This window comes from Urocampus carinirostris, chromosome 6 (assembly GCF_059441175.1).
Source record: "Urocampus carinirostris isolate Australia breed hairy pipefish chromosome 6, RoL_Ucar_1.0, whole genome shotgun sequence".
In the NCBI taxonomy this organism is placed as follows: Eukaryota; Metazoa; Chordata; class Actinopteri; order Syngnathiformes; family Syngnathidae; genus Urocampus; species Urocampus carinirostris.
This window is the reverse complement of record NC_142354.1, coordinates 26120117-26146381: the sequence shown is the minus strand read 5'-3', so window position 1 is coordinate 26146381 and position 26265 is coordinate 26120117. Positions and strand designations below refer to the sequence as shown.

General features: G+C 39.1%; 1 protein-coding gene across 4 annotated transcripts in view; it reads right to left on the bottom strand.

Moving 5' to 3' along the window:
• Positions 1–26265, bottom strand: part of ndrg3a (ndrg family member 3a) — a 50757-nt gene continuing 24492 nt past the window's right edge. For 2 of the 4 annotated variants that reach the window (XM_088338474.1, XM_088338475.1), the window contains exons 4-17: positions 14712–14817; positions 14511–14631; positions 12642–12704; positions 12500–12560; positions 10731–10817; positions 10386–10442; positions 9046–9149; positions 8895–8960; positions 8761–8812; positions 8611–8658; positions 5548–5583; positions 5407–5458; positions 3367–3405; positions 1–1556 (exon numbers count right to left, since the gene is read on the bottom strand). In XM_088338474.1, coding sequence (XP_088194600.1) covers positions 1393–1556; positions 3367–3405; positions 5407–5458; positions 5548–5583; positions 8611–8658; positions 8761–8812; positions 8895–8960; positions 9046–9149; positions 10386–10442; positions 10731–10817; positions 12500–12560; positions 12642–12704; positions 14511–14631; positions 14712–14817 — 1056 coding nt within the window. In that variant the 3' untranslated portion in view covers positions 1–1392. Of the gene's footprint in view, positions 1557–3366; positions 3406–5406; positions 5459–5547; positions 5584–8610; positions 8659–8760; positions 8813–8894; positions 8961–9045; positions 9150–10385; positions 10443–10730; positions 10818–12499; positions 12561–12641; positions 12705–14510; positions 14632–14711; positions 14818–19941; positions 20274–26265 lie in introns of those variants that run through there. The other 2 variants (XM_088338477.1, XM_088338476.1) reach the window with 2 other exon arrangements.

The following is a 26265-nucleotide window of genomic DNA, read 5'->3' as shown; positions in this document are numbered from 1 at the left end:
TTTATTTAATCTTTTTATTGAGTAGTCAGTAGAAGTGAGAAGAATCCCTGGGTCATGTGACACTTGTTAATGTAAATAAATCAATGCGGGAGTGGGGTGACAATTCAATGGATTTGACGGTAAAGAGACAGTAGTACACAATTCCTTAAGCATTAAATACTGCAATCCCTCGTACATTGGGGTCAATAAGGACCAGTATCCCCGGGCAACATGCAGAAATCCACTCTTTCAGCCCCCGCTCTTAGCAATAGTTAAATATAGATAATGGATCGCAAACAAAACTGCAGTTCATTTTAAGTGGGCAACAGTGGTGCTCTCACTAATAGTTGAAAGGGGATAATGGATCGTAACAAAAACTGTAGTTCATTTTAGGTGGGCCAAAATCCCGCTTCAGCGGCTGATACCCCAAAAATAAATGCGCTCTGCAATAGTTGACTGGGGATAATGGATTGCAAGCACAACCATGCATTTCATTTTTGGCATCCCAGAACAGCACGCTTACCGACAAAAGTGCTTTCTGTCGGCCCCCGCTCGCAGCAATATGGGATTGTGGATAATAGTTCGCGGCTGGATGAGTGCATTTAATTCAAGGCGGTAGTACAGTAATGGCAGGCCAGACAAAGGTGCGCACGACTCGTCCCGCTTGCAGCAAGATGCTAAAAGGGATAATGGATCACAGGCTGCATAAGAACAGTTTACTTTTTGGAGAACAGAATGGCCAAAAAGAGCTCCCAGACCTAACGTCAATGCGCTCTCTGTGGATGCAGTTTGCAGCATGAGCGCCGTTAAATTTTTGGTGGATAGAACGTCAAAAAAAGAGCCAACAGACCCGACAACCTGCAATGCACTGAGGTTGCGAAGTACAGTGCGCAAAGTAGCGAGGGAATACAGTATTACACTTCATTCACCGCCTTATTCAATGCCAGTGACGTCAACTACAGTCATCTTCAGCAATGCGCTACAAAAGCAATGCATTGCCTTTTCTTAAATGTTTGTTTTTTCCTCTTCAGTCACGCATAATATCAATGTACAGCCTTCATTTGAAAAATGCAACAAAAAAACAGTGACTCAATTACAGTAGGTGAAATCTTTGGACCCCTAAGACAAAATTAAAACAGACGATGCGTTGCAGCGTACAATGACAAAAGCAAAGTTATAAACAATATCGATCTGCGAACAAACACGAAAAATAAATACAAGTACCGGTAAGGTGAGTGGATTATGTGTCAATATACAAGACATCCGACTGGAGTGGTAGTATCGGTTAATGAATATAATTCTTCGATAAGGTTACAGTTAACAATAGGTTTCTCTTTTTTATAGCTATTACATCTTCCTCTAAATGATGTGGTTTTGTAGTGTAAGGGCGGATAAGTTACAAAGGGAGGAAGTTTAGCAGGACACCTCCATGGTTTGGGGCCCAGCCTGGCGATCTACCCCGTTGTTTTCCAGGAGGCTGTTCAAATTGTGGCGACTGCGACTGCTTTCCATGGAGGTGGTGCTCGAAGAAGAAGCGGTACGTGAGCGGGCCAGGCGGGTCATCCCAACTGACGGCACTGGGCAGGGAAAAACAAAATATTGTAAAACACAACAACAACAAAAGCAACGTGGGAGGTCTAAACACTACGCCGATCATGCAAACAGTTTGCCAATGAGAACAAAAATTGAAACTGAAAACAGGTAAGAAACACAATTGTGCAAAATTATGTTTTAATCAAAAACATATTGAGGTTTCACAACGACAACATAAAGCCTTTGCAATTGAAGAACACCATGCAAAGAAAACAACAACAGAAAAAGAAATAATCCATGCTAAAGTATCTAAACTAACCTTCGACCAGGGGATAAATGTGCAAGGTATGTCAGAAATGATCCTGTGTGAAAATTAGGGCCCAACCGACATGGATTTTTTTTGGACAGGGGGTAAAAATGATCGTATTTTCTGCTATATAAGTTGCACCTGCCCTTTTGTTACACATTTTTCATATATTAGGCGCACTGGACTATAAGCCGCATTAAATTGAAATTACAGCATGAGGTAGCACATTTTTTTCGTGTATAGTTGTAGCACATTTAATACACTTTTGGTATAAATAAGTGTATTAGTTTGCTCAGTCGATCAAAATCCCCAAATATTGTATGCAACGCAAATCGAAATCAGGTCGCGGCAGGTGGACGACAAGCCAATACTTTTTTCCTACATTTTAACACTGCTTCTTTAAATAAGGTGTGGGTATTTTTTTTTGTGGCAGGAAAAACATTTTGCTCAGCAACAGAAGAGAAAAATGGCAAGCTGCTCTTTTCCACAGCTCATGCCCTCAAAAATCACTGCTGTGTTGTCTGGAAATTTATGACGCCCTTTGAGAGAAATTAGTTCATCTTTTTACCAGCATGATTCATACAATATATAGCAGGAGAAAACGGCAAGTCTTACTGTACTTAATTCAATATTTACAACATAGTCACGATATCCAAACTTTATCACTAACAAATCAATTCCTTAATTCATACATCTGAATTAAACAGCAGTGGAAGTTATTTATCAATAATGCTAGACTTCTTGGTCCACATCACCGGCTACAATGTCAGGTCGCTGAACTTTCCAGGCAAACGTTAATAAGCGAATGCATTTCGTTCCATCACCACGGTAACCACCAATGACAACAACGAAAAAGACACGTCTGTGTTGCAATAAGACATTATTCTCCATAGTATGGTTGCCCTGGTTGTTGAATGGAAAGGGTCACATTTTACGTGACAGTGTCTTCATTCAGGTTTTCTTACAGCGCAGTAGTAAATATGTGCTTGTCATCTAAATAGCAATGTGAAAAGATGTGAATTAGTTCATGGCTGTTTAAGCCTGGGCCTTAAAGTCCAGTTTGTACAAAGACAAAATTGAATTTCGTTCTTCACTTTGAGCATGCGGCTTAATCAGGTGCATTTTGTACTCTGGAATTCTTGGTTTTTGAAAAAAATAAGCTCCAGATTACTTAGTATTGAATGGGTACCATAGATCATTTGAAAACATGCTTAGAGACAATAGAATCATTTATGGTAAAGGCTACTGCTAATGTTACACAAACCAGAAACAAACATTTTTTATGTCAGTACCTCAAAGTTGATGTTTTAAGGTGGAAAATTGTACCCGTAACATTTTTTCATGATATTCTGAGGGTCATAATCTCGTGATTTTTATCAGCACCGATTACTCGGTCGGGCCTTAAAATGAATAACACAGCACATAATAAACCAAAGGTGTGATTATGCAGGATTATATTCTGCATGCCATTCATCCGCTGTGTGGTGTTGTGAGGCCGAGTGGCTTCAAAAGCTTTTTAATAGTGCGGCTTTTTAAAACCCTGGTACCTGATTCGTTGCTCAGGTGACTGAGAAGGACATAGGGAACTGTAAGGGTTGATTAAAGAAGGACACAAAGAGGAAGAAAGGATGAAAACGTTTGCTTGTCTCAATCTACCGTTCAACAGATTCAGCATAAATTACAATCTGAGAGTAAAGTCGATTTTTTTCCCCCGAGCCATCTAAACCTGCATTCCACGTTGTAGTGTTTCCAACACTGGCCATTGTGTTCACAGGAGAAAAGTAGCTTTTGAAGCATACTGAGGTGTTAAGATTTGTTTTGTTTTTCTCTGGATGGAAACCTTCTTTTTAATCTCAACTAATCCCACACTGGCATTTGCTCAACAGGAGGACTGGATGGCATTTTGAGAAAAGCGCCAAAGGTTGCTTTGATTGCTGACGTATGGGGGCGTTTTGACAAAACTACACAGTAAAACACCAGCAATTTGCTTATAAATGGAAAGTAATGACACTTTTTCCCACTTTTTTGTTTGAAAGTAAAAATAAAAACGGTAAATATAAATAAATTAGTCTCTTGTTTTTTGTGGATAATACGTTCTATAATATCTGTATAAGTGTGTTAGTGTGTGAATAGGTGGGTGGGATATTTTTATGCCACATTGTGGGACTAGTAAGAGAGACAAATAATACATGCAAACTCCAGTTACTTACTAAAAAGTATCATGTGTCGTGGTTGATTTTTCCAGGACATTTCCCTTCTATTTTTTGCCAGTATGGTAAAAAATCCTACAGTCTATATATAGTGGATGCAACCACTTTATCCATCCATATGTAGTGTCAGTCTATGCTTCTTGCATGGCGTTGCTCGTATTTTCCCCCCGATCGGATTGCATATGTTGTTTTTTTTCACTAGACACGTAAACGATTTATTTGGATTGTTCCAAACAGTGCCCAAGAAACAGATTCAAGTTTTCCGATTGGTTTGAGTGTACTGGCGCTCCTAAATTTACGTAAAAATTCTGTAATGTGAGCAAAATTTTCAGAACTTATCAAAATAAATAAACCGCTATATGGTAAGGCAACACTGTATTTTATTTTGAAATAACAATTTGTTTTGGAATCTGATTCAAACAGTAGTGTTTGATTAAATCCAGCCAAGTTTAACTCCATGATAGGTTTATTTTGCTTGGTTACAATAAAGTGTGTAGTTTTGTTTCTATGATTGGACAGCTGCAAAGGAGATTGCAAAGGATGTTGTTTATTATTTTGACTATTACGCACTGTTTACATTATTGTCACGAAAGGCCAGTAATGTTGCTGTTCTTTGATTCCCAGACCATTTAGGGCAGACCTGCTTTTTGTAACCCACGAGATTTAATGAAAAGGAAGGACTCGGGAGAACCTTTACAACGAATAGGAATTTTTGCATCTTGAAGGTTTTTGTACAGGCCTTTCCTGTTCTTTAGCAAGTTCAAAATTAATTGACGTCTTCTCTCCTCATTTTTAGTGTCCACTAAACTATAAACTTATCACTCCCTGATGAAGTCCCTATCTGTTCAGCGGCCAGTGGGTCTATGAAAGACTTGGCATACAACCAAATACAAATTGCCTCACTCAGAAGATCTGAATGTTCTGACCTTCTGCAGTTTTCAAAACACTACAATTTAATCAAAGCTTGAAGTCTTTTTAACACTGCACTGCAATCAAAGAGAAATTCAAAAGAAAGACAACACATCAAACTAAAACCCAAACAGGAATTCTGTTGTGTCAATTTAGACCTCACCTACTAAGAGTTAGCAGATGTACGTAACACTAAATAGAGCACAAAGGAAAAACATAGGTTTGTGCCGCTTGTGACAAACAGACAGTAGAAAAAATAAACTGCCTGTACTTCAAAATACATCATCGCGGCTTATTGAGCAACAGTTACAAGACACAAGAGTGACAACAATCATACTGTAAGGTACAGAAGACATTACGCTCGTATCAACAAACAGGAAGTGGGCCGACACTACCAATGCGTCATGTGCCTTTGTGTTTGCTACTTTATGTCGTTTACGTCCCAAAAATAAAGATGTGCATACTTACTGTAGCCCATTCCCTGAACAAAGTACTTGAAGGCTTCCGCAAGTTTTCCTGGCTGTAAATATATACAATTATCAGATAAGAAATCAAAATTTAAAAAAACAACAACGATAGGATACTGAATGAAAGCTGCATGGGTTTTACCTGCACAACTTGAGGCAAACCTCCACAATCAGCCATCTGGAAGAATTGACAAACATAAACAATAAGCATTGTCTTCCTCTGCGCAAAAAGCTAACACTGTCTACTTCTATGTCAAATATTGGCATCTTCTTTGTGCCAAAAAGTAGTGTCGTCTTTTCCAATAATTTGGCTGAGTTATTGAATAAGCCAGAAAAAATGCAATTTAGTCTTTATTTTCTGTGATTTGATGTTATCAAATGTCTCCTCTTAATAAACTGGCGAGGAAAGCGAGCTCTGTTGTGGGCACAGAGCTGGACAGCCTGACGACTGTAGCTGAGAGAGGGGCACTGAAAAAGCTGCGGTCAATCATGGACAATTCATCACATCCACTACACAGAATCATCTCCAAACGGAAGAGCAGCTTCAGCGAAAGACTGCTGTCACAGTCTTGTTCCACGGACAGACTGAGAAGATCATTTCTTCCTCATGCCATGAGGCTCTTTAACTCCACCCGGGGAGTAAAGGCCCACATTAAACCACACCCCCACATTGCATATTACCGTATTTTTATTACAGTGTGTATTTTATGTAGCACTATCTAAATACTCTATATACACACGTTACATTGGGTATTTATGTATTATATTTCTTTTACTTTATTATTGTTTTATTTTCAACAAAAGGATACTGCTGGAAGTGTGAATTTCCCTACGGGGATGAATAAAGTATCTATCTATCTATCTATCTATCTATCTATCTATCAATGCTTGGAAAATGGAGGGCAAAATTACTGCCAGCTTATTCTGCGCAAAAAGCAATTATTGTCTTCGATGCCAAATATTGGAGTCATTTGCACCAAAAAGTAATACCGTCTTTTCTGATCATTTAACTGCATTATTGAGAAAGGCGTAAAAATAAAGCCACCTACAATTCATGTACAAGTTTTTTTTTATTATTAGTGCATGAAAATGGGGGACAAAAACATTTATGTCTTCCTCTGCACAAAAAGTTAGCACCATCTTCTCCTATGTCAAATATTGGCCCCCGTTTTTGCGCGAAAAACTCATCTTTTCAAAATAAGCTGCATTATTGAGTAAGCCGGGGGAAAAAAATTGCAACTTTCAAGTGCCGTATTTCCGCACTATAAGGCGCACTGGGTTATAGGGCGCACCCCGAAAAAATAGTTTTGGTCCTATATTTGACATACATAAGGCGCACCGGATTATAAGGCGCTACAATGAGAACGTTGACAAAACAGTCAGATAGTTCAGTTAAACTTATTACCCCCTTAACATTCTGAAAACTTGCAAAGAAGCAAATACGTGTCGTAGACACGTGCGGATGCGGTGTCCGTACCATGTCACTCAAATGCATCGTTCCAAATATCATTCGGAAGGTTAAAGTCTTGGGATTCAATAAATGCCATTCATTCCTTAGTTTCTATTTTCTTTTTCGCTCGCAACTTTACTGTGCATATGACAATAAACACTTGGAATTGAGTTTAATTTAAAAATAACACTCCATTCCATCCATTATCTGCACCGCTTTTCACAGAAAAATCGAGTTCAGTCTGAAACAAGATACTGGGAAAATATATAGCCGGAGTAGCTCACCGAAGTCGTGTTCAATAATAATGTGCAACCATGGTCCTCTTATATCCGTGAGTGTAGTAAATCCAGGAGAGTAAAATATTTACAAATACAGAATGGTAAAACATGTTTCCTCTATGCCGTAGACAACCACACTTGCTATTCACATTCATCTTTTTCTGCCAATTGCAGGCTTTGTTTTGCCCCTTTAGCCTATACAAGCCTGTAAATGATAAAAAGGATCCGCCCCCTTTACCTCCGAATAACTTTAGCCAATAGTGATCAATTCAAATGATGATTGACACATTGGTTAGCCAATGAAACGCCGGTAAATAAATCCCAGCATACACCGCGGACTACTTTGCGTTCGGGGGGAAATCTAGTCGGCGGCTGCTGCATTAGTTGCAAGACTTTGCGACTTAATATTGAGCAATAAATAAGGCGCACTGTATTATAAGGCACATGGTCAGCTTTTGAAAAAAATAAAGGTTTTTTAGGTGCGCCTTATAGTGTGGAAAATACTGTAGTTTTCCAACATTTTATGTTATTGCATTAAAAATAAGGGACAACAATCCAGTTGTCTTCTTCTGCGAAAAAAACAACATTGTCTTCTTCTATGCCGACTATTGGCGGCGTCTTTTTGTGCCAAAAGTAATGCAGTCTTCTCCAATAATTTAGCGGTATTATGAAATACGCCAGAGTAAAATGCAACTTATATTTGGGATTTATGTTAATAATTTTTTGGGAAGAAAAGGTGAAAAATAGTGTCGTCTTCTTTTGCACTGAAAAGTGTCATCAATAATTATTGAAAAAGCAAGGGGAAACGAATATAACTTACATTCACGTTAGCAAGATTTCATGCTAATAATAAGTGTAAAAAAAGGTGGCAAAAATATTGCTGTCTTTCTACGCAAAAAGCTGGCATTGTCGTCTTCTTCTATGCCAAATCTTGGTGTCTTCTTTTGAGCCTAAAAGTAATGTCATATTTTCTAAAAATTTAGCTGCATTATTAAATACAGCGGGGAAAACTAAATCTCAACTTACATTTAATTTTCCAAAATGTTATGTTCCTAATGCATAAAAAAATGAGGGAAGAAATACTGCCGTCTTCGGCTATATACAAAAAGCTAGCAATGTCTCTTTCTATTCCAAATATTGGCGTCATCTTTTGTGTCTTTTTTATCTAATCATTTAGCTTCATTCATAGAGAAGCCACAAAAAAAGCTAACTCAATTTGATCTTCCAAGACTTGGTTATCAATACACGAAAATTAGGGAACAAAAATACAAAGATATCTAGTATTTTTTTTTCAAAAAGCTAGCATTGTCTTCTTGCCAAAAATTGCTATCCTATTTTACACCAAAAAGTACTGTCTTCTTTTTCTCATAATCTAGCTGCACCGATAGATAACCTACAAACAAATGCAATTTACATCTGATCTTTATAGAATTTATGATATTAACACATTAAAAATGAGTACGCTTAGATGTTTCACCTTGAGAAGAGTTGTCTTTGTTGGATTTAACCTTGAATTGCATTCCACCTGAAACAGCAAATTTGCAAATATTTAAAAATTCTAAACTATATAAATCCAACTACTTAAAAGCAAATAATTTTTGAAGAGAAATACGAGCGGGTAATTTACCACCGCGTCCACAGCAGGTGAGGTGTCGCCAACCACCAACAAAGCAGGGCAACTGGAAACAATAAAATATGTCAGCTTAAAAAAAAAATCCTGTTTTCGATTAAATCGAAACCGAAGTAGCCGTTGACACTTACGTTAGCGTGTTGACAGTGTGTTCGTTCAAACCCACGATGGGACGTTCGATTTCTAGGTCTTGGCGACTACAGAACGTAAATAAGGGACAGTATGTCAGTCGTCTACCGAAAAATAAATGAGTGACAACTAAAATAATATGTTGCTTTATACTATTGGTAGGAGCCGCAGAAGAGAGCCAAGTTATCCTGGTTGATGTCTTGAGCGATATGTAATCGGTAAGTCTGGATCAGTTCCTGATTATCTGTCAGCTCATCCTAAAGAACAGAGAAGAACAATTGGTCCTAAGTCATAATGTTTCTGTACAATGCTAAAAGCTAAGAATTAGAGCGCAGAAGCCCATAATTTTTTCTTCATCTACTATATTTTTAAAAAACCCTAAAATGAGAAACGTGATTCACTCCTTTCTAATGGTTATTTTTGCATATTTTAGAAAATAATATTTCAACGTTTAGAGGATTCTTTTTCTAATCTTGGAATATTAATTATGCTCAAGATGATTTCTATAAAAGTAAAATGTAAATAAATATTTTTAGTGTTATTGTCAAACATATTTGCTCATTTTACATATTAATTTTTATGTATTTTTTTATCTTGGGAAAAATAATTGTGCTCATTTTAATGGCGATTCATCTCATGTTAGAAAATATAAATTTGGTAACACTAAGAATTTTATTTCATTGTTTTAGTCAAATGTATACGTTCTAATTCTAAAGATATTTTTTCTGATATTAGTAAAACGTATAATTACTCATCTTAAAGATTGCTTTTGTTATATTGGGAAAAAGAATTGTGCACACTTTAAAGATCATTTTCATCATTTTTGTACAAATATAATTATTTTTTGTTATTTTAAATATTTTAATACATTTTTATTTATTCTGAGGAAAAATAGTTGTGTTTTTTTTTTTAAGATGATGTCTGTTGTTGCTAATATAATATTAAGAAATATTATTCTCGCTAAGTCTTATTTTGCTATTTTCAATAAATATTTTTTTTTATGAAAAAGAAATATGCTCGTTTCAAAGATTATATCAGTCACTTCAATAAAAATTGATTTGGCTATTAGTATTATATTTCTTACCCCTCTAAAAATGTTTTCTCAATTTTAGTAAGAAATATTTTTTCTTATTTTAAGGCTTTTTAAAAATATATAGCTTAAAAACAAAAAACAACAAAAAAAAAATCTTAAGATGAGCATAATTATCTGCTCAAAGTTATTTTTTGCATTGGAAAACTGACATTCAATAATACAGTCATTGCCTCTGGGGAAATTTACTAAAGTAGGTCAGCATAAAACAAGAAAAAAGAAAGATAAGAACAGAACTTAATGTGAAGTTTTAATGACATTGACCTCAGCCAAATTAAATCAGAAAGACTCCAAGATGATGAAACATTCTGCCTCATTCATTAATAGACAGTAGACAATCAACAGAGTACAAAAGACTAACAGATTTCTATTAAAAGTGGTCGTTAATACTGCATAAACTCACACTGCTGAAATGATGAGCCATGACAATATCAACAAGGTTACTGGTCCATCCAGACAGCTGAGGAGCAGATGAAGAAAGCCATTAAATAAAGATACAAGATTAATACAAATTCATTTCAAATGAATGAACTTCACCTGCCTGACTTTAAAACATGACACGAAACTGTTACAATTGTCTTTCATACCAATTAAATGAAAGAACAACTATTAAAACATAAAACATTGGATATACCGAGCCGATGACGGTAAAAATAGATACAATACAACGGAGTGCAAAGCCAAGTGGACACATAGGTTTGCTGGTAAATAATTCAAACGCTGAAAAGGGTAGCACGGTTGTACTGACTTTTGAAGCTGCCCAGTCGATCCAGCCTTCAGCGCACGGGTCAATATTGATGAGCACCAGCCCCTCCACCAAGGTGGGGTTGTTCAGCTGGAAAGAGGAATAGCATAAGTAAAGAAGAAGCGGGATTCAATCGCAAAAGCAAAAATATACAGGCGTCGTTTGGGGGACATGCTTGTGTGCAACTACAGCCAAAAGGCAACAAGCCCCCATTTTCCAGGTTGATTGCTCTTATTTAGAAACAATTCAATCAAATTTGGTATTTATTTATTGAGGGCTTTAGTTATAGGAGTTATAGGCATATTAAGTGGCAATTGAATTTTTCAGGGGGAAATTTAAATTAAAACCCTGATTACATTTGAATTAATTGTCCAGCTTTAGGCCTAACCTAAACGCAACAAATTGAAGGGTGAGTGCTTTTTGATTGGTCTTCAACTGCGGCACTGCAGATGAAATAACCACAATGCCATGGCAAGCATTGCCAAAATTGCCTGAAGATAAGAAACACATCCAAAGAAATCTAGTATCTGTCCGTCTTATTTTTAGGCGGGTCAATAAGAAATATAAATGCGATACTGCCGCAAACGCTGGGAAGAGTCTTTGTTTCAAGACGGTAAGAGCAAATGAATGTGAGAATGCATTTTTCCTCATTCATTCTTAAATAGACTAACCCATGACTGATGTTTAACAAAGATGACCATCAGTCTCTTTCAAATAACACAGATTACACTCGTTTGAGCTTGAATGCCTCGGTTATCGGTAAAGCGCAAAACAGATTGTTGAGGTAAATTACTGCACTGAGTGGGAATAACAATGGAAGGTTGGCTTTATCTCTTGAATGAATTAATGAATGAAACTTTATTTCGAACATGATAAAAAGAAAACAACAAGTCAAAAATACAGAACAAAAACAATGTTAACAATGTTTGAAAAGGAATTGGAAGAAGCATACGCTTACTCAATTCTACCCCAGACTTCCTTAATAATTCTGTTTTATAGCTAAATCTCTTGTGTATTCACATGTAACAAACACTTTTTCAATATACATATTTACATAGGTTCAGTGGATGCACAATTATTTCATCATTATCATAATTATCATCACCATCACTATTCTCACCGTCGTCATTATCATCATTGCTGTTTCCATACATTTTCACCAAAACATAATAAGAGTATCTATTATAATAACAATAATTCTCATGGGTGCTCTTGTGGAGTATGTTGTCTATCACACAAGTATCTTTGGATCTGCTGCTATAGGGGATCCACCCCCAGGCACCATAACCACCCAATTCTAAGTGTCTGTTCTGTGCACTAAAAAGACAAGGCATGGGAGCTGGAGACAGATGCCTCCAGCATAAAGCTCTCGCTTGTCTGCCCTAACTATGAGATGTGCAGTGCATGTCTATTTTGTGTTCTCATTAAGATGTATATCTATGTGATTGTATCCCCAGTTTTTTTTAATTTTTGTTTGGTTTTCACCATCATCACCTACATATGTATTCACCTCATTTCTTGCTTGTAAATATAGATCCAGATTGTGCAGCATTTGAATAATATGATGGTGACAACAATATATTAACAATGTTCAACAATGACAATAATAGACGTATAGCTGTTGATAAAAATAACAACAAAAATAATAGTCATGATAAAAGAAGTGCATGGCAATATTTTTACAAGCGATAACAAGAGGTGCGCAGAGGTTGAAAGAATTTGGAAAAACAAATCTAAATAGGAAAAATGTCGGGGTGCAGACGAGTACTCACAGCAAAGCGGGAGAGGACGTACGCTCCAGCTCCCACGCCAATGCCGATAACACTGTTGACCCTGCAGGGACTCGCCAAGTTACAGAGTGTACGAAATCTTGCAACAGAATGAATGCACACAAGTATTTGTTGCCGTACTCACTTGAGCTGAGTCATCACGGATGGCAGCATCTCAGCCAACTCGTCCATGGATGGGTAGCGAAAGCTGCAGAGAGATGATGACTGCTCATCACATACATTATTCTCTTTAGGTCACTCCCTTATGAACAACTTGAGATCATCAGGAATGTTAATACACAAGTTCTTTTATAGGGAAAAATAACCCATTAAAATTCTTAAAACATTTGGACAGGTGAAAAATGTTTTGTCTTTATAAAATGATCTTTGGAACTCTAATACCAAGTTGCTTGTTCAAATCACTAATCAAATCATACTTGGAAGATAAAAAAAATCACAAGTCTAAAAAATGCATAGTTGGGAAGAAAGATACAGAATTCTAAAAATGATTTGTTAGGTAAAAAAAAACATATTTAGTCTTAGTGTGGTATACATTAAAATTTTATTGTGTTTTGTAACTGGCTAAATTGTCAAAAAAATACTGCTACTTTTTGATGCAAAAGTTTTCAGGGCGTAAAATTCCAGGACAATTTTGGGCATGGAAGATGGTGCCATTTTGAGGTTTCTAAAACGAGGTAAATATTTTTCTGCATAGAAGACAATGCTGCTAGGTGTTGCCATTCAAGAAGTGTTTTTTAACGAAGAAAGAAAAAGAAAGGTAAAACATGAACTTTCTCGTGTATTGCATACAGTATGTCGCTACAGAGTAAATGTTGAAGAAACCAATTGTTAACCAAGACATTTTTGGTGTTTAACACATTCCTAAAGTCATTATTGATCTTTAAGTTTTTTTTTAAACTCATCAAATCCTTATTTGATAAATCTCTGTGAGCTTCACACACAAGGTGCGCGATTAAAAAAACAACTATTTTTCCGGTGATTTTTTTCATACCAGTATTGCATTTTCAATGCGATTTTCGATATTAAAAGAAGAGTGCCTTTTTTTTTTGTTTTAGCTTTTTTTTGTGAATACTCAACCATTCTGTTGTCCTCGGGTCAAAATGACCTGCCAATGCGTTGTTAAAAACCCTGAAAATCTGATTATATTTTATTTAACACAAGTCAAGTCACATCTAATCTTAATCAAAAATCTCTCAGTGGATTGCAAAGGCCACAATTACATCATCACCTGATCTGAAACCACCATGCCAAATGTTGTGACCTTAACTAGATAGGTCAGAAAAATGAAATGTTGTTTTTATTTAAAATTCCATGTAACCTATCCAGACATTGCTGTAAGTTAGTTTATGTATAGAGCACCCTTTTCTGAGTACATGACATTACAGTAGTGCTCCTTTCCGCCGCTACCGATGTGTGGTGGCGCTGTGAGAGGTCACACAGCACCCACTCCGAAGAAGAAATCCGGCTTCTACTTCCTAGTCCGTGTGTAAACATACTACGTGTGCAGTATCTGTAGCGCGCCAAGAACTTTGACGTTTTTATCGTTTAATATCTTGAGCATCCATTCAATATGGTTGGTGTAAAGTGTAAGGGTTGGAATTGGGGGGTTTGGTCACCTAATGACTAAAATGGCTGCGCCCTGTTTGGCTGCGGCTGCATCGGCTCGCTACCTTTTAACTGTACGGGTCAGGTGTATTGACATTTCGTTCTGTGTGCATTGTTACAAAGAATGACAATAAAAGTAAATTCTATTCTATTCTATAAACCTTAAACATACAAAATATAGCACTGAAGCAACTGACTAACAAATTAAACTAATGAACGATAGTCCGGAACCTATCTCGTTCGTAAGTAGTCTAAGTAAGTCTGTATACAATCATACTACATAACATCGCAATATCGATTAGATTTCAGTTGATCGTGCACCCCGTACGTCACACTTTAAAAAAACAACAACAAAAGTACACATAAAAATCACCAAAATTACTGATACCCGCTAGGGAAGGGTGGTGCCCCTTCCTGCTGGCCAGGCGCATCCACGTGTACCACTGCAAAGTGCTGAGTGATCTCCTGCATGTCCTCGTAGTTGAAAAGGGTGTTGAAGCATGACTTGTCTGAAAATGTGCGAGTGAGAAGAGATAATCATTTAGGTGGATCTTCAAAATGTTTATGACAGCAAATTCAGCTGACTCACGATTGAGGCCAATGTCGTGATAGGTGAGGATGATAGGTCGATTGCCCTTGGGAACGCCTCTCATAGTGACATGAAGAACGCCATGAGGAGTTTCAATGTCATGCTCCTGCAGATGCAAATGACAAAAGGGGCAGAGTTAGAATTTCAAATTGAGTTTAAAGACACAATTCTGGCCAGTAAGAAGGCACTAAAGCTGTTTCACACAGAGTTGTTAATGCATTCGCAGACAGCCCATTTTAAACAAAATAGCTGTCAACGGTGGTGAATGGGTTAACTATAAACGCCATACTGTATTTTACTCACTGTAAAGGCGCACACCCCAAAAAATGTTATTTTGTCATACAAAAGAAGCGCTATAAGACACATGGAACTAAAACTACAGTTGAAGCGATCATATTTATTCGTGTATATTATATATACATTTTATACACTTACAGTATATATATATTAGTGCAAAAATTGACCAGTTAAATGGTGAGAACGCCAAAGGCTAACCACAGATCTACTACAAGATTCCATATTATCGCAGTATTTTTACAGTGCCAGAAATGAATGTTAGAGAATGGAGGAAACAGAAAGTCATTCTGAAATATATGAATAAACACAAAAAGGCATGATGAGAGAAACAACTCTATGGTGTATTTGATGATGAATTGGACTTTGCGTTGTCACAGCTACAGAGTGTAAATGTTAATAGGATGCACTGAACTAAGTATGCATGGCAAAAAAGGAAACATTTAAAAAACATCTTTTTTAATGTGAGTAACTCTTCATGCTTGAAGTGACCTTGCACCTAAGATCTCATAAAATCTTAACAGAAGAGGGATTTTCGTCCCAGACTACCCGGATTAATCATTTAAAAGTCCCATTCCAACAAAGCATTTGCATATTTAAAGAACCTCTTTTTAAGGATGCAAAGCATGCAACTCCTTTCCAGCAACCGCCCTCCTGTACCCTTTGAATCACAAAACACAATAGCAGCTGCCAAATGAGGTTTGTTTTTTTCTTCTAAGGAAAATATTTTTCAAAAAGGCGAGGATTGAAAATCAGACCATTTACTAGTATGACACTGCAAAAACTGCTGGGCGGTGCTTCTTTGCAGAAGCATTAACATTCAGAGCCGCTCGCACTCTCCTCGTTCTATTCACCCCTTTTTTTTTTTTAAATCCAGCACGAGGAAGAGAAGCTGTAGACAAACAACATCTAAGGAAATCGGTCAACAGTTGTGAGAAAATGCCGAATGTAGAAATGTGAAAAAAATAAGTACTGAAGGTCAGCACCGGAAAAAAATTTAGGCTCCTATCACTTTCTAACCTGAAGGGCCCCAATATAGAACATCACTCATATGAGGTCATATTCCTGGATATATATCCAGACGCATTAAGATGATGGACGCGGGTAGAAACCTGTACAAAGGTGCTGAAGGGTAGTTGCCAGGGCCCCAAGGACAAGGTTGCATTAAATTCACATAGTAATCCGTTATAGCCACAGCAGATATCCGCAACTGAAAGAGATATTTTCATTTTGCGTGATGGTTTGCTACACTAAATAAGCACACCAAAACAACTTTAAGGGAGCATCACAACGTGCAAGCAGCTTAATGCTATAATAAACAACTGGAGTACCCAATATACCCTCCTGTAAAGATGGAATAAAACGTGAAGAAACTGTTCTCCGTTTTAGCAGTGTCACAGAGAGTCATAGCAGCAAGTTATGTTTATTTTGGTCAGTAATTCATTGATGATATATGAAATGAAATGAAATTATATACTATTTTCTTATGTTGATTATAGAGCTGTCTAAGGATTCTAAACAGCCAATGACGTTAAATTAATTAAATGAAAGGTTACTATTTGCATCTAAATGTATTCATAACTATTGGTCTAAAAGTATTGCCAGTATTACCTTTTATAATTACTTAGTGTTGTTTTGTGCTGAAAAAAAAACTGCTGGGAAAGTCAAACTTTTTTTCAAGGTAAAAGCAAGTGTTTGCAAATGAAAGATGCTCAATAACCAGCAAAGATAGAAGAATATTTTCGGTTAGGGGGCTTAAATCTGATTAAATATTTAAACAATTGCAATTTTATTAATCACACAATTATGATTTGCCTAATTATCCTGATATTCTTGGATCTCATTTGTCTCTACGTTGTCATCAATGACAATAACGACTATTCTATTCTATTCTAAAATATTTGTGATTTAATGGTCAATTATGGAGCCATTTCGACAGCTCCAGTTACAGATTTGATCCATAAAATGTCAGAAAATACATGCAAAAAAGCTGATCATTGATTGCCTAAGTGAAAGCAAATATTTGCAAACGTTTTCTTTTGATTTAACATCTGAATGAATTAAAAAATACATTTAAAAACTATATAATATATTGTTAAAGTATTAAATTTCATTCAAGTACAATGACAATTTAAAAACCTGGATTATTATATAATTCCCAACTTATGTGTGTGTGTGTGTGTATCTTATAGGCTCCGAAACAGCTGAACCGATTTTCATAAAAATGTACACAATAGCACTTTAAGCCTCTGTGAATGTCTTTAGCTAGGTTTTGTGTCAAGGCACCGTCAATAAATACGAAAAAATCAGCTCTGAAGCTGCATGCAGTCATACTGCTCTTTTGCACTCCCTAGTGGCTTCCTGGCACTTTTTAAAACAACCACAGCCCCAACAACCTCGCTCAAGTAGAATGCGCAACAACGCCAACCTCTGTAATGCAGATCCCTTATGCTTGTTCATAAATAATTGTATTTTAAAAACCTTATGATTATTCTATTTCAAAAATAATATTTTGCTTAATCAATGTAGTGTTACATTTAAGGCTCAACTAAAGTGGAGTCTTATTAATGAGGTTGTGGGATAGCCTACTAATTTGTTAAATTGCTATGATTAAGCATTTTATGCTATGACAGTGCCAAGGACAAGAAAAAGGGGCGAATAAAACAAAAGTGATAGACTATGGGGTAAAAGACTACACGAAATACAGCGTGTAAGCACACAAAAAGAACGCTGACAGAAGCAACGACAAGTCTGGAGTGACCAACTGAAACAGAAGGGACATATCAATTTTAATATCTTTAATAACCTTCCTAAAAAAGTTCCGTTGCAGAAAAAGAAGAAAGAGCAAAGCGGTTGTCGAATGAAAGAAGAGGAAACAGCCTTGTGTAAACTGCACCCGTCTCAGTATTGGCACAGTTTCGTTTTGGAAGCGTTATCGATCTGGGGGATGAGACTCAAATCATTTCCTGTCTTGCAAGTAAATATAGAGTGCGGCATCATGATGGGAAAACATACTCGGGGTGGAGCTGTTAGCTGCAGCTTAAGGGGGGTTGAGAATCCTATGGCTTTCTGTTTTAAATGAGCAAACCTACCTATGCGGTTCAGAAGGTTGCTACAGGCAACCAGGAGGTTAAGACATTTATGAAATGAGGGTGAGCTGGAGAAAAACAAGAGCACGGTGTCACGTAGTCTTTCTCCCTACACTCCCTTATCAATTCTCTCCACCCTGCCCGGAATCACATCCATCACCCCTAAGGGCAGCATTTGGGAGCAGAAAGCCTGCCCAGAAAGCCACTGATGCACAACCCATGAAAATAGCTTTTTACGCTTCACGGGATTCATTCTTTTATTGTTAATTAAGGATGTTCGATGCAATATTCGATATCGATATTTCATCAGTAGGATAAAAAAGAATCGGGTCAGGTATTGGCCGATCCTGTTTTTGCTGTGTCAACATGCATTATGGTTGCTGTAAAATATCTCTCTGAAGTGATTACTTTTCACAACGTTTCTCAAGGAGGAAACAGCAGAAATAATTTCAACACATCCAACTGGTTCTGCCTAAAAATGTGAAAGGTTATAACCTAATAACAACACAGGATGGTTGCATACAAGTGCAGAAAAACTGAAACAAGGATACAGGGATACAGTGAGCCTCTCAAAAGTTTACCAAGCACACAAAAATCAGTGCAAACCGCTTTGTAAAAAGTTATTTATAATTTTATGGAAAAAAAAAGACTTTTAAGAGTGTCAACAGTGAATTTTTCAATATCCCAAAAAATTGCACTGATATTCAACAAACTTTTTAAAAACTGATATAAATTTTAGAATATATGTGACTAAAAAAAGAGTCGGCGGGTCTGTGCCATAGTTTGGAAACCTTTACCACTGTTAGTTTGAATTAGTAAAAAAAGAAAATCTATCTCATTTTATATTTCAAAATAGTGTATCTAAAAAGTTGGATCCCACGTTAAAAAAACAATCTTGATTGGAACATCTACATTGGGTGAAAAACTAAATTTTAAGGATTGTTTTTGCTATCTGAAATTGTTTTTCAGGTAGAAAATAAAGGAATGGATACATATCTTTAAAAAGGTCTAATGTAGCAGATGGTGCATACTTTTTTCACACATTTTTAAGATTTTTTTTTCCAAAATTCAAGAAACAATTGCAAAAACGTCTTAATCGCGCTAACTTTATGTATAATTTTTGTACTGAAAACTGCTGTCGTCTGCAAGAAGTTTGAGCATGTTTGTTCTCATCCTACTAGAAAAAACAATCTTAAAAAGAGAAACTAACACTTAAAATGAGCAACATTTTCTACCGATAGGGTGGGGTGGTGGGATTTGCAGCATACCAATTATTTAAATACTTTATCAGTTTGGCATGAACGCCAAATACAATCTTCTAACCTACAGCACACATAGAGTCTATGCATGTCATGTGTTATTGCATCCCTGAACTTCCACATTCAAGGTCTCTTCAAGAGAGGGAGGAATCTGCTACCTAATATTCTAGTGTGTTGCTACAAAGTGTTGATATCTGTGACCTCCCTGCTTTTTTCGTTGATATAACACCCTTTGCAAAGCATGCACGCGGGAGGGACACAAACACACTTGAACCCAAACATACGTGACCCCACTCTAAGATTCTGCCCAGCAGGCACGTACGCATCTCTGACTTGCCCAAAATTCAACACAAACATCTTGCCACTTTAGCATTTTACAGCCTGAGATGACTCCAAGTATGGACTAGCACACCCTGAACGGCCATACAATCCAAGCAGCTGCCCACAACAGAAAAAAAGTCACTGCTGTTTCACGGAGGGGTCGTGAAGGACCACAGAAAGCTTCGTCCTTCCCGGCTGCTCTCACTGAGTCCATGGGGAAATGACACATTAACCCGTCAGGTGTATCAAGACGCAATTGTCACTCACCACTTCATTCCCAGAGCATGCAATCTGGTCCAGATCCAGAGTAGCTGACATTGTTTCTCCCACACTGGAAAGTGCTGTGTTATGCTATGTATGAGTGTGTGCTAGGCGGCTTTGAAGAGCTTCGAAAGGAGAAGGAGGAGGGGTTTTGGAGGAAAGCTGGGATAAGGTTCGGTGGCGGCGGTAACAGCAACAAGGCAATAAGAGGGAGGGGAGGCGACAAAGAGAAGGAGACGGGCCAATCTGAATGGGAGTGAAGGATGCGGCTCGACCCAGAGAGGGAGGAAGATGGGCGATGGCACAAGGGAGGTGGAGCAGGAACGAGCTGACTGCGCTTAGCAGTCGTGCTTCGTCCTCACGTTCAGCCTCGGGTGCATCTAATTGGATTTCGGTGGGTCAGGTGGGTAGAGGGTGGAGATATGGGGCAGAAAAGGGATGGAGGGGTGTCGGGGTGATCGTGGTGCAAAACATGCAGAGGCCATCCAGGAAAACAGGAGGGCTGCTGACATCTTGCTTGAAATTTAAATAGAGGGCAAGACAGTGACTTTGATTGCAGGAGTTCTACCCACACTTTTATCAGCAAAAGCAGGTACAAGTGCACATATTTGAATTCATCCCCATTTGACCTTCAAAAAAGTGTTTTTGCCATTCTACAGCAAAAATATTCCGCAGTGAAAAACATTGTTTTACTCGTGTTACTGGAATACCAGGAAACAAACAAACAAATACACAAGCAAAACCTTTCTTTCAAAATATGACAGGAGAGAGCATTAAACACGTACAAAATCATCCTTAATCATTTCATGTTCCCTGCTGACTAATTTTGAACTCTGCTCTTTGTCCTCTACACAGTTGCAAACAGTAGAGGACGCTCGCCTTACACTATTAAACTGACAGAGGTCCGCAACCAATGCCCAGCAGCGTGGGTGGGGCTAAAAGAAAATTATTCGATTTCCATTGGCCAAAGGATGAATAAGCACACTAGGTTGTACACAACTCTAATATAAATTTAACTGGTCAATGGAGGGCGCTGTTGGGCCACAATTACTGATGAATTAGCAATAAATCTAAAAAGTAGCACAAAATAAAAACTCATAATATTTCAATCTTTGGTAAAACATTACAATGCAAGCATTACAACCTTAAAACGATCCTTATTCTTATTTTTGCTTATTTTCACACAATTCATACCTGTCAACCACAGGCAATTGCTTTTCTAAGTAATGATCGCAATTCACCTATTAAGCCAAAATAAACCATACAAACACAACGCAGCAGCTATTTACTCACAGCAAGGCAGACTGTAGAAAAAAAAACAAAGATAACTTGTGTAAACAAGTTTATTTTAGTAACCAGAGAAACAACAACAACAATTCATTCAGCTTCTTTCTTAGTTATTTCCCCATTGGCAGTATACTTACTGTTGCTTATTATACGAAGCAAATTGGAAATTTAGAGTCGAAGTGGGTAAGATGAGATCGGTCGAAGAAAAAAAACAAAACAAAAAAAAACTGTCCCCCCATACAAAAATGCTTAAACGGAGAACACAATTTGCAATGATCAAGAAATGTATAAATTGCGGGGAAAATGTATAAGTTGAAGGGATGTACAACTGTCTAATTGTCTGGTTGTACGCTGAATGTTTCACAGAGAACTTTAAGTGGCAATTTATTGCCCGAAAACTGCTTTACAAATACATTTCACTTCATTTGAATGTTGCTGCTGCCATTGCAATACTTTTTATAGGACAATATTTCTGATGTACTTACAACTTAGTCCCGTCTACAAGCACTACCTTGTGAATATTAGCCATCTATCCGAACATTATTTGATATTATTTTTAATCCTATGATCTTAAGCCTTTATCACATGTTTATCCTGGAGTGCCAGGTCTAGCTCGATGTAAAAGATGTACAATAAGTTATCATGAAAAAAAATAATAACAAAAAATATATTGGTACATATGTCCATTTATTGAAATTGTTTAATATAATTTTGTGTGTGATTATGTTTAATCAAATGACGTGACAAACTATAATTCTACATTTATTATTATTATTTTTTATCAAGCGTTTATAATTATTTTCATTTCTCTTATAATAATAATAATAATAATAATTTCCTTTCTATTGTCATTCTTTGTAACAATGTACATAGAACGAAATGTCGATACACCTGACCCGTTGTAGCGAGTCGGTGCAGCCGCAGCCAGAGGGCGCCGCCATTATACCAATTAGGTATGTCTCGGTCGAGGCGCGAACCAGCGACCTCCCAGTCTATGTGATGATGAGATATGATTCATATAACATATAATACCTTAATATGATAATCTGGTTGCATTATTTGATTAACGTAAAAAGTGTTTGGACTGTCAAGGGGTCTTTTTCCTGTCAGCCCTATTTTTCTTTTTATTTTGTCAATTGTTTATCAAAGTTATCGATTTATAATTTATTCTAACCTTACATCTGATGAACAGTGTAAAAACACAAAAATGCCAATCAACGACAATTATATTATTATCTATTCTAACTCCTCTGCTCAACTCTTAAGGGAGGTTCATGCAATTTGTGTGTGTGTTTTTGGAAATCCATCCATCCATTTTCTGCGCCGCTTGACCTCAGTAGGATCGCAGGGGGAATGTAATGAATGCCCATTTTATTTTGTGTTGTATATTTTGCTATATTTCTGTAACACCTACTGCTTGGAACAAACAGCACTCAGCGTTCAAGCTAGATAATAAACTCGCAAATGGCGCTCTCTGCTGGGAACAGTGAGGTCTGAAGTAGGCGGTGGCAAAAAGACAAAAAAGGCCACAAGGAAAAGGGATCAAATAAAACCAACGCACCACACATTACGTATTATCAATGAGATTGGCAATCGACAATAAAATAATTGAAATACAAAGACTAGAAAATATTGAACAGGTAACCATTGGATCTAGGGCTTTTACATGCACGATTGATCTTGGTCAGCTGTACAGGTGTTATAAGTAAAGCCCTGCAGTCCCCCTGGTCGGAGGAGGCTGAGTCACATCAACCTCGATCCAGCAGCAGCGTCATAAATAGCACAAGACTGCAGCGCCACACCCTCGACAGATTTCTATGTCATCTCACCTTGTTTTTTGCAGCCTCTTTCACATTTTACAAATCAATAGAAATCTGCCCTGGTTCCATTTTTTAATCACAGCTATAGCAGTGAATGTGATGCAGCATCATTATAATGGCTGATGACACCTTTCCACGTTATCACTGCATAAAAAGTAACACCAACTTCCTTTTGAAGACTTAACTGTCACTCTGATTTATCAGATAGGATCTTTATTTTCCATTTAAAATGGTCCACCATGAGCCAATAAAAATAATATTAATTTAACGATGGCTTGTTTTGCCAGTTTTTAAAATTTAAAGGCTTTTTTGGGACGGATGATGGAAGATTGACAATAATACGGCTGTAGATTTTATTGCACAATCTGCAATCCGTCTTCAGAACATTGAAAAAGACGGAACTGGCCAACCTTTACCGAAACAGAAATCTAACATGCTCGATGGAGTGGTTCATTCACTCAAAGAATTAGTCTGGCTTCAGAATAAAGCAGCCGTACACTAAAATAATAGTCTTGAGTCAATATTTTTGTTGAAAAAGCGGTAGAATTAAAAAAAAAAAGAAAAAGAAAAGAAAAACAGAAGACGTCCTTAAGGGCAGAAAGCAGTAATCTGGTGGCCGGACCTTTACCCACGAAGGGACGTGGGACCCTCTTCCCATGGGCTCACCACCTGTAGGAGGGGCCAAAGGGGTCGGGTGTGCAGAGAGCTGGGTAGCGGCCAAAGGAGGGATCCATAGCGCGACGATCCCCGGCTACAGAAACTGGCTTTTGGGACATGGAACGTTACCTCTCTGGCAGGGAAGGAGCCCGAGTTGGTGAGTGAGGTTGAGAAATTCCGACTAGATATAGTCAGACTCACCCCCACGCACGGCTTGGGCTCTGGTACCAGTCCTCTCGAGAGGGGTTGGACTCTCTTCCACTCTGGAGTTGCCCGCGGTGAGAGGCGCAGAACCGGTGTGGGCATATTAGCTGCTCCACGGCTCGGCGCCTGTACGTTGGGGTTCACCCCAGTAGACGAAAGGGTAGTCTCCCTCCGATTGCGGGTGGGGGGACGGGTCCTGACTGTTGTTTGTGCTTATGCACCAAATAGTAGTTCGGAGTACCCACCATTCTTAGAGTCCTGAGAGGGTGTGCTTGAGAGCGCGCCCCCTGGAGACTCCCTCGTACTGCTGGGAGACTTCAACACTCACGTGGGCAATGACAGTGAGACTTGGAGGGGCGTGATAGGGAAGAACGGCCCCCCTGACCTGAACCCGAGTGGTGTTTCGTTATTGGACTTCTGTGCCCGTCATGGTTTGTCCATAATGAACACCATGTTCAGACATAAGGGTGTCCATATGTGCACTTGGCACCAGGACACCCTAGGCCGTAGTTAGATGATCGACTTTGTCGTTGTTTCGTCGGACCTGCGGCCGCATGTTCTGGACACTCGGGTGAAGAGAAGGGCGGAGCTGTCAACTGATCACCACCTGGTGGTGAGTTGGCTTCGATGGTGGGGGAAGATGCCGGCGCGACCTGGCAGACCCAAGCGTATTGTGAGAGTCTGTTGGGAACGGCTGGCAGAATCTCCTGTCAGAAGAAGTTTCAATTCACACCCCTGGCAGAACTTTGCCCATGTCCCGAGGGAGGCTGGAGACATTGAGTCCGAGTGGACCATGTTCCGCGCCTCCATTGTCGAAGCGGCTGATCGGAGCTGTGGCCGTAAGGTAGTCGGTGCCTGCCGCGGCGGCAATCCTCAGACCCGTTGGTGGTCACCGGCGGTGAAGGATGCCGTCAAGCTGAAGAAGGAGTCTTATCGGGCCTTCCTGGCCTGTGGGACTCTGGAAGCAGCTGGCAGGTATCGGCTGGCCAAGCGGAGTGTGGCTTTGGCGGTTGCAGAGGCAAAAACTCTGGCATGGGAGGAGTTTGGCAAGGCCATGGAAGCCGACTTCCGAACGGCTTCGAGGAAATTCTGGTCCACCATCCGGCATCTTAGGGGGGGAAGTGGTGTGCCATCGACACTGTGTATAGTGCCGATGGGGCACTGCTGACCTCGACCCGGGACGTTGTGAATCGGTGGGCGGAGTACTTCGAAGACCTCCTCAATCCCACCGACACGTCTTCTTCTGGGGAAGCAGAGCCTGAGGACTCTGGGTTGGGCTCTCGTATCTCTGGGGTTGAAGACACCGAGGTGGTCAAAAAACTCCTCGGTGGCAGGGCCCCGGGGGTCGATGAGATCCGCCTAGAGTTCATTAGGGCTCTGGATGTTGTGGGCGTGTCATGGTTGACACGCCTCTGCAACATCGCGTGGACATCGGGGACAGTGCCTCTGCACTGGTAGACTGGGGTGGTGGTTCCCGTCTTTAAGAAGGGGGACCGGAGAGTGTGTTCCAACTACAGGGGAATCACACTTCTCAGCCTCCCTGGTAAGGTCTATTCAGGGGTACTGGAGAGGAGGGTCCGCCAGGAAGTCGAATCTCGGATTCAGGAGGAACAGTGTTTTTCGTCCTGGCCGTGGAACACTGGATCAGCTCTATACACTCTGCAGGGTCTATGCGGGCGCATGGGAGTTTCCCTGTCAGGTCTACATGTGTTTTGTGGACTTGGAGAAGGCATTCGACCGTGTTCCCCTGGAGGCCCTGTGGGGGGTGCTTCGGGAGTATGGGGTACCGCACAGTTGTATGCCCGGTGCCAGAGTCTGGTCCGCATTGCCGGCAGTAAGTCGCATTCGTTTCCGGTGAGGGTTGGGCTCCGCCAGGGCTGCCCTTTGTCACAGATTCTGTTCATAACTTTTATGGACAGAATTTCTAGGCGCAGCCTTGGTGGGGATGGAGTCCGGTTTGGGGGCCTAAGCATTGCGTCACTGCTATTTGCAGATGACGTGGTAGTGTTGGCTTCCTCAGGTCGTGATCTTCAGCTCTCGCTGGAGCGATTCGCAGCCAAGTGTGCAGCGGCCGGGATGAGGATCAGCACCTCCAAGTCCGAGGCCATGGTACTCAGTCGGAAAAGGGTGGTATGCTCCCTCCGGGTCGGGGAGGAGGTTTTGCCCCAAGTGGAGGAGTTCAAGTATCTTGGGGTCTTGTTCACGAGTGAGGGTAGGATGGAACGGGAGATCGACAGACGGGTCGGTGCAGGGTCTGCAGTCATTCGGACCCTGTACCGGTCCGTCGTGGTGAAGAGGGAGCTAAGCCAAAAGGCAAAGCTCTTGATCTACTGGTCGATCTACATTCCTACCTTCACCTATG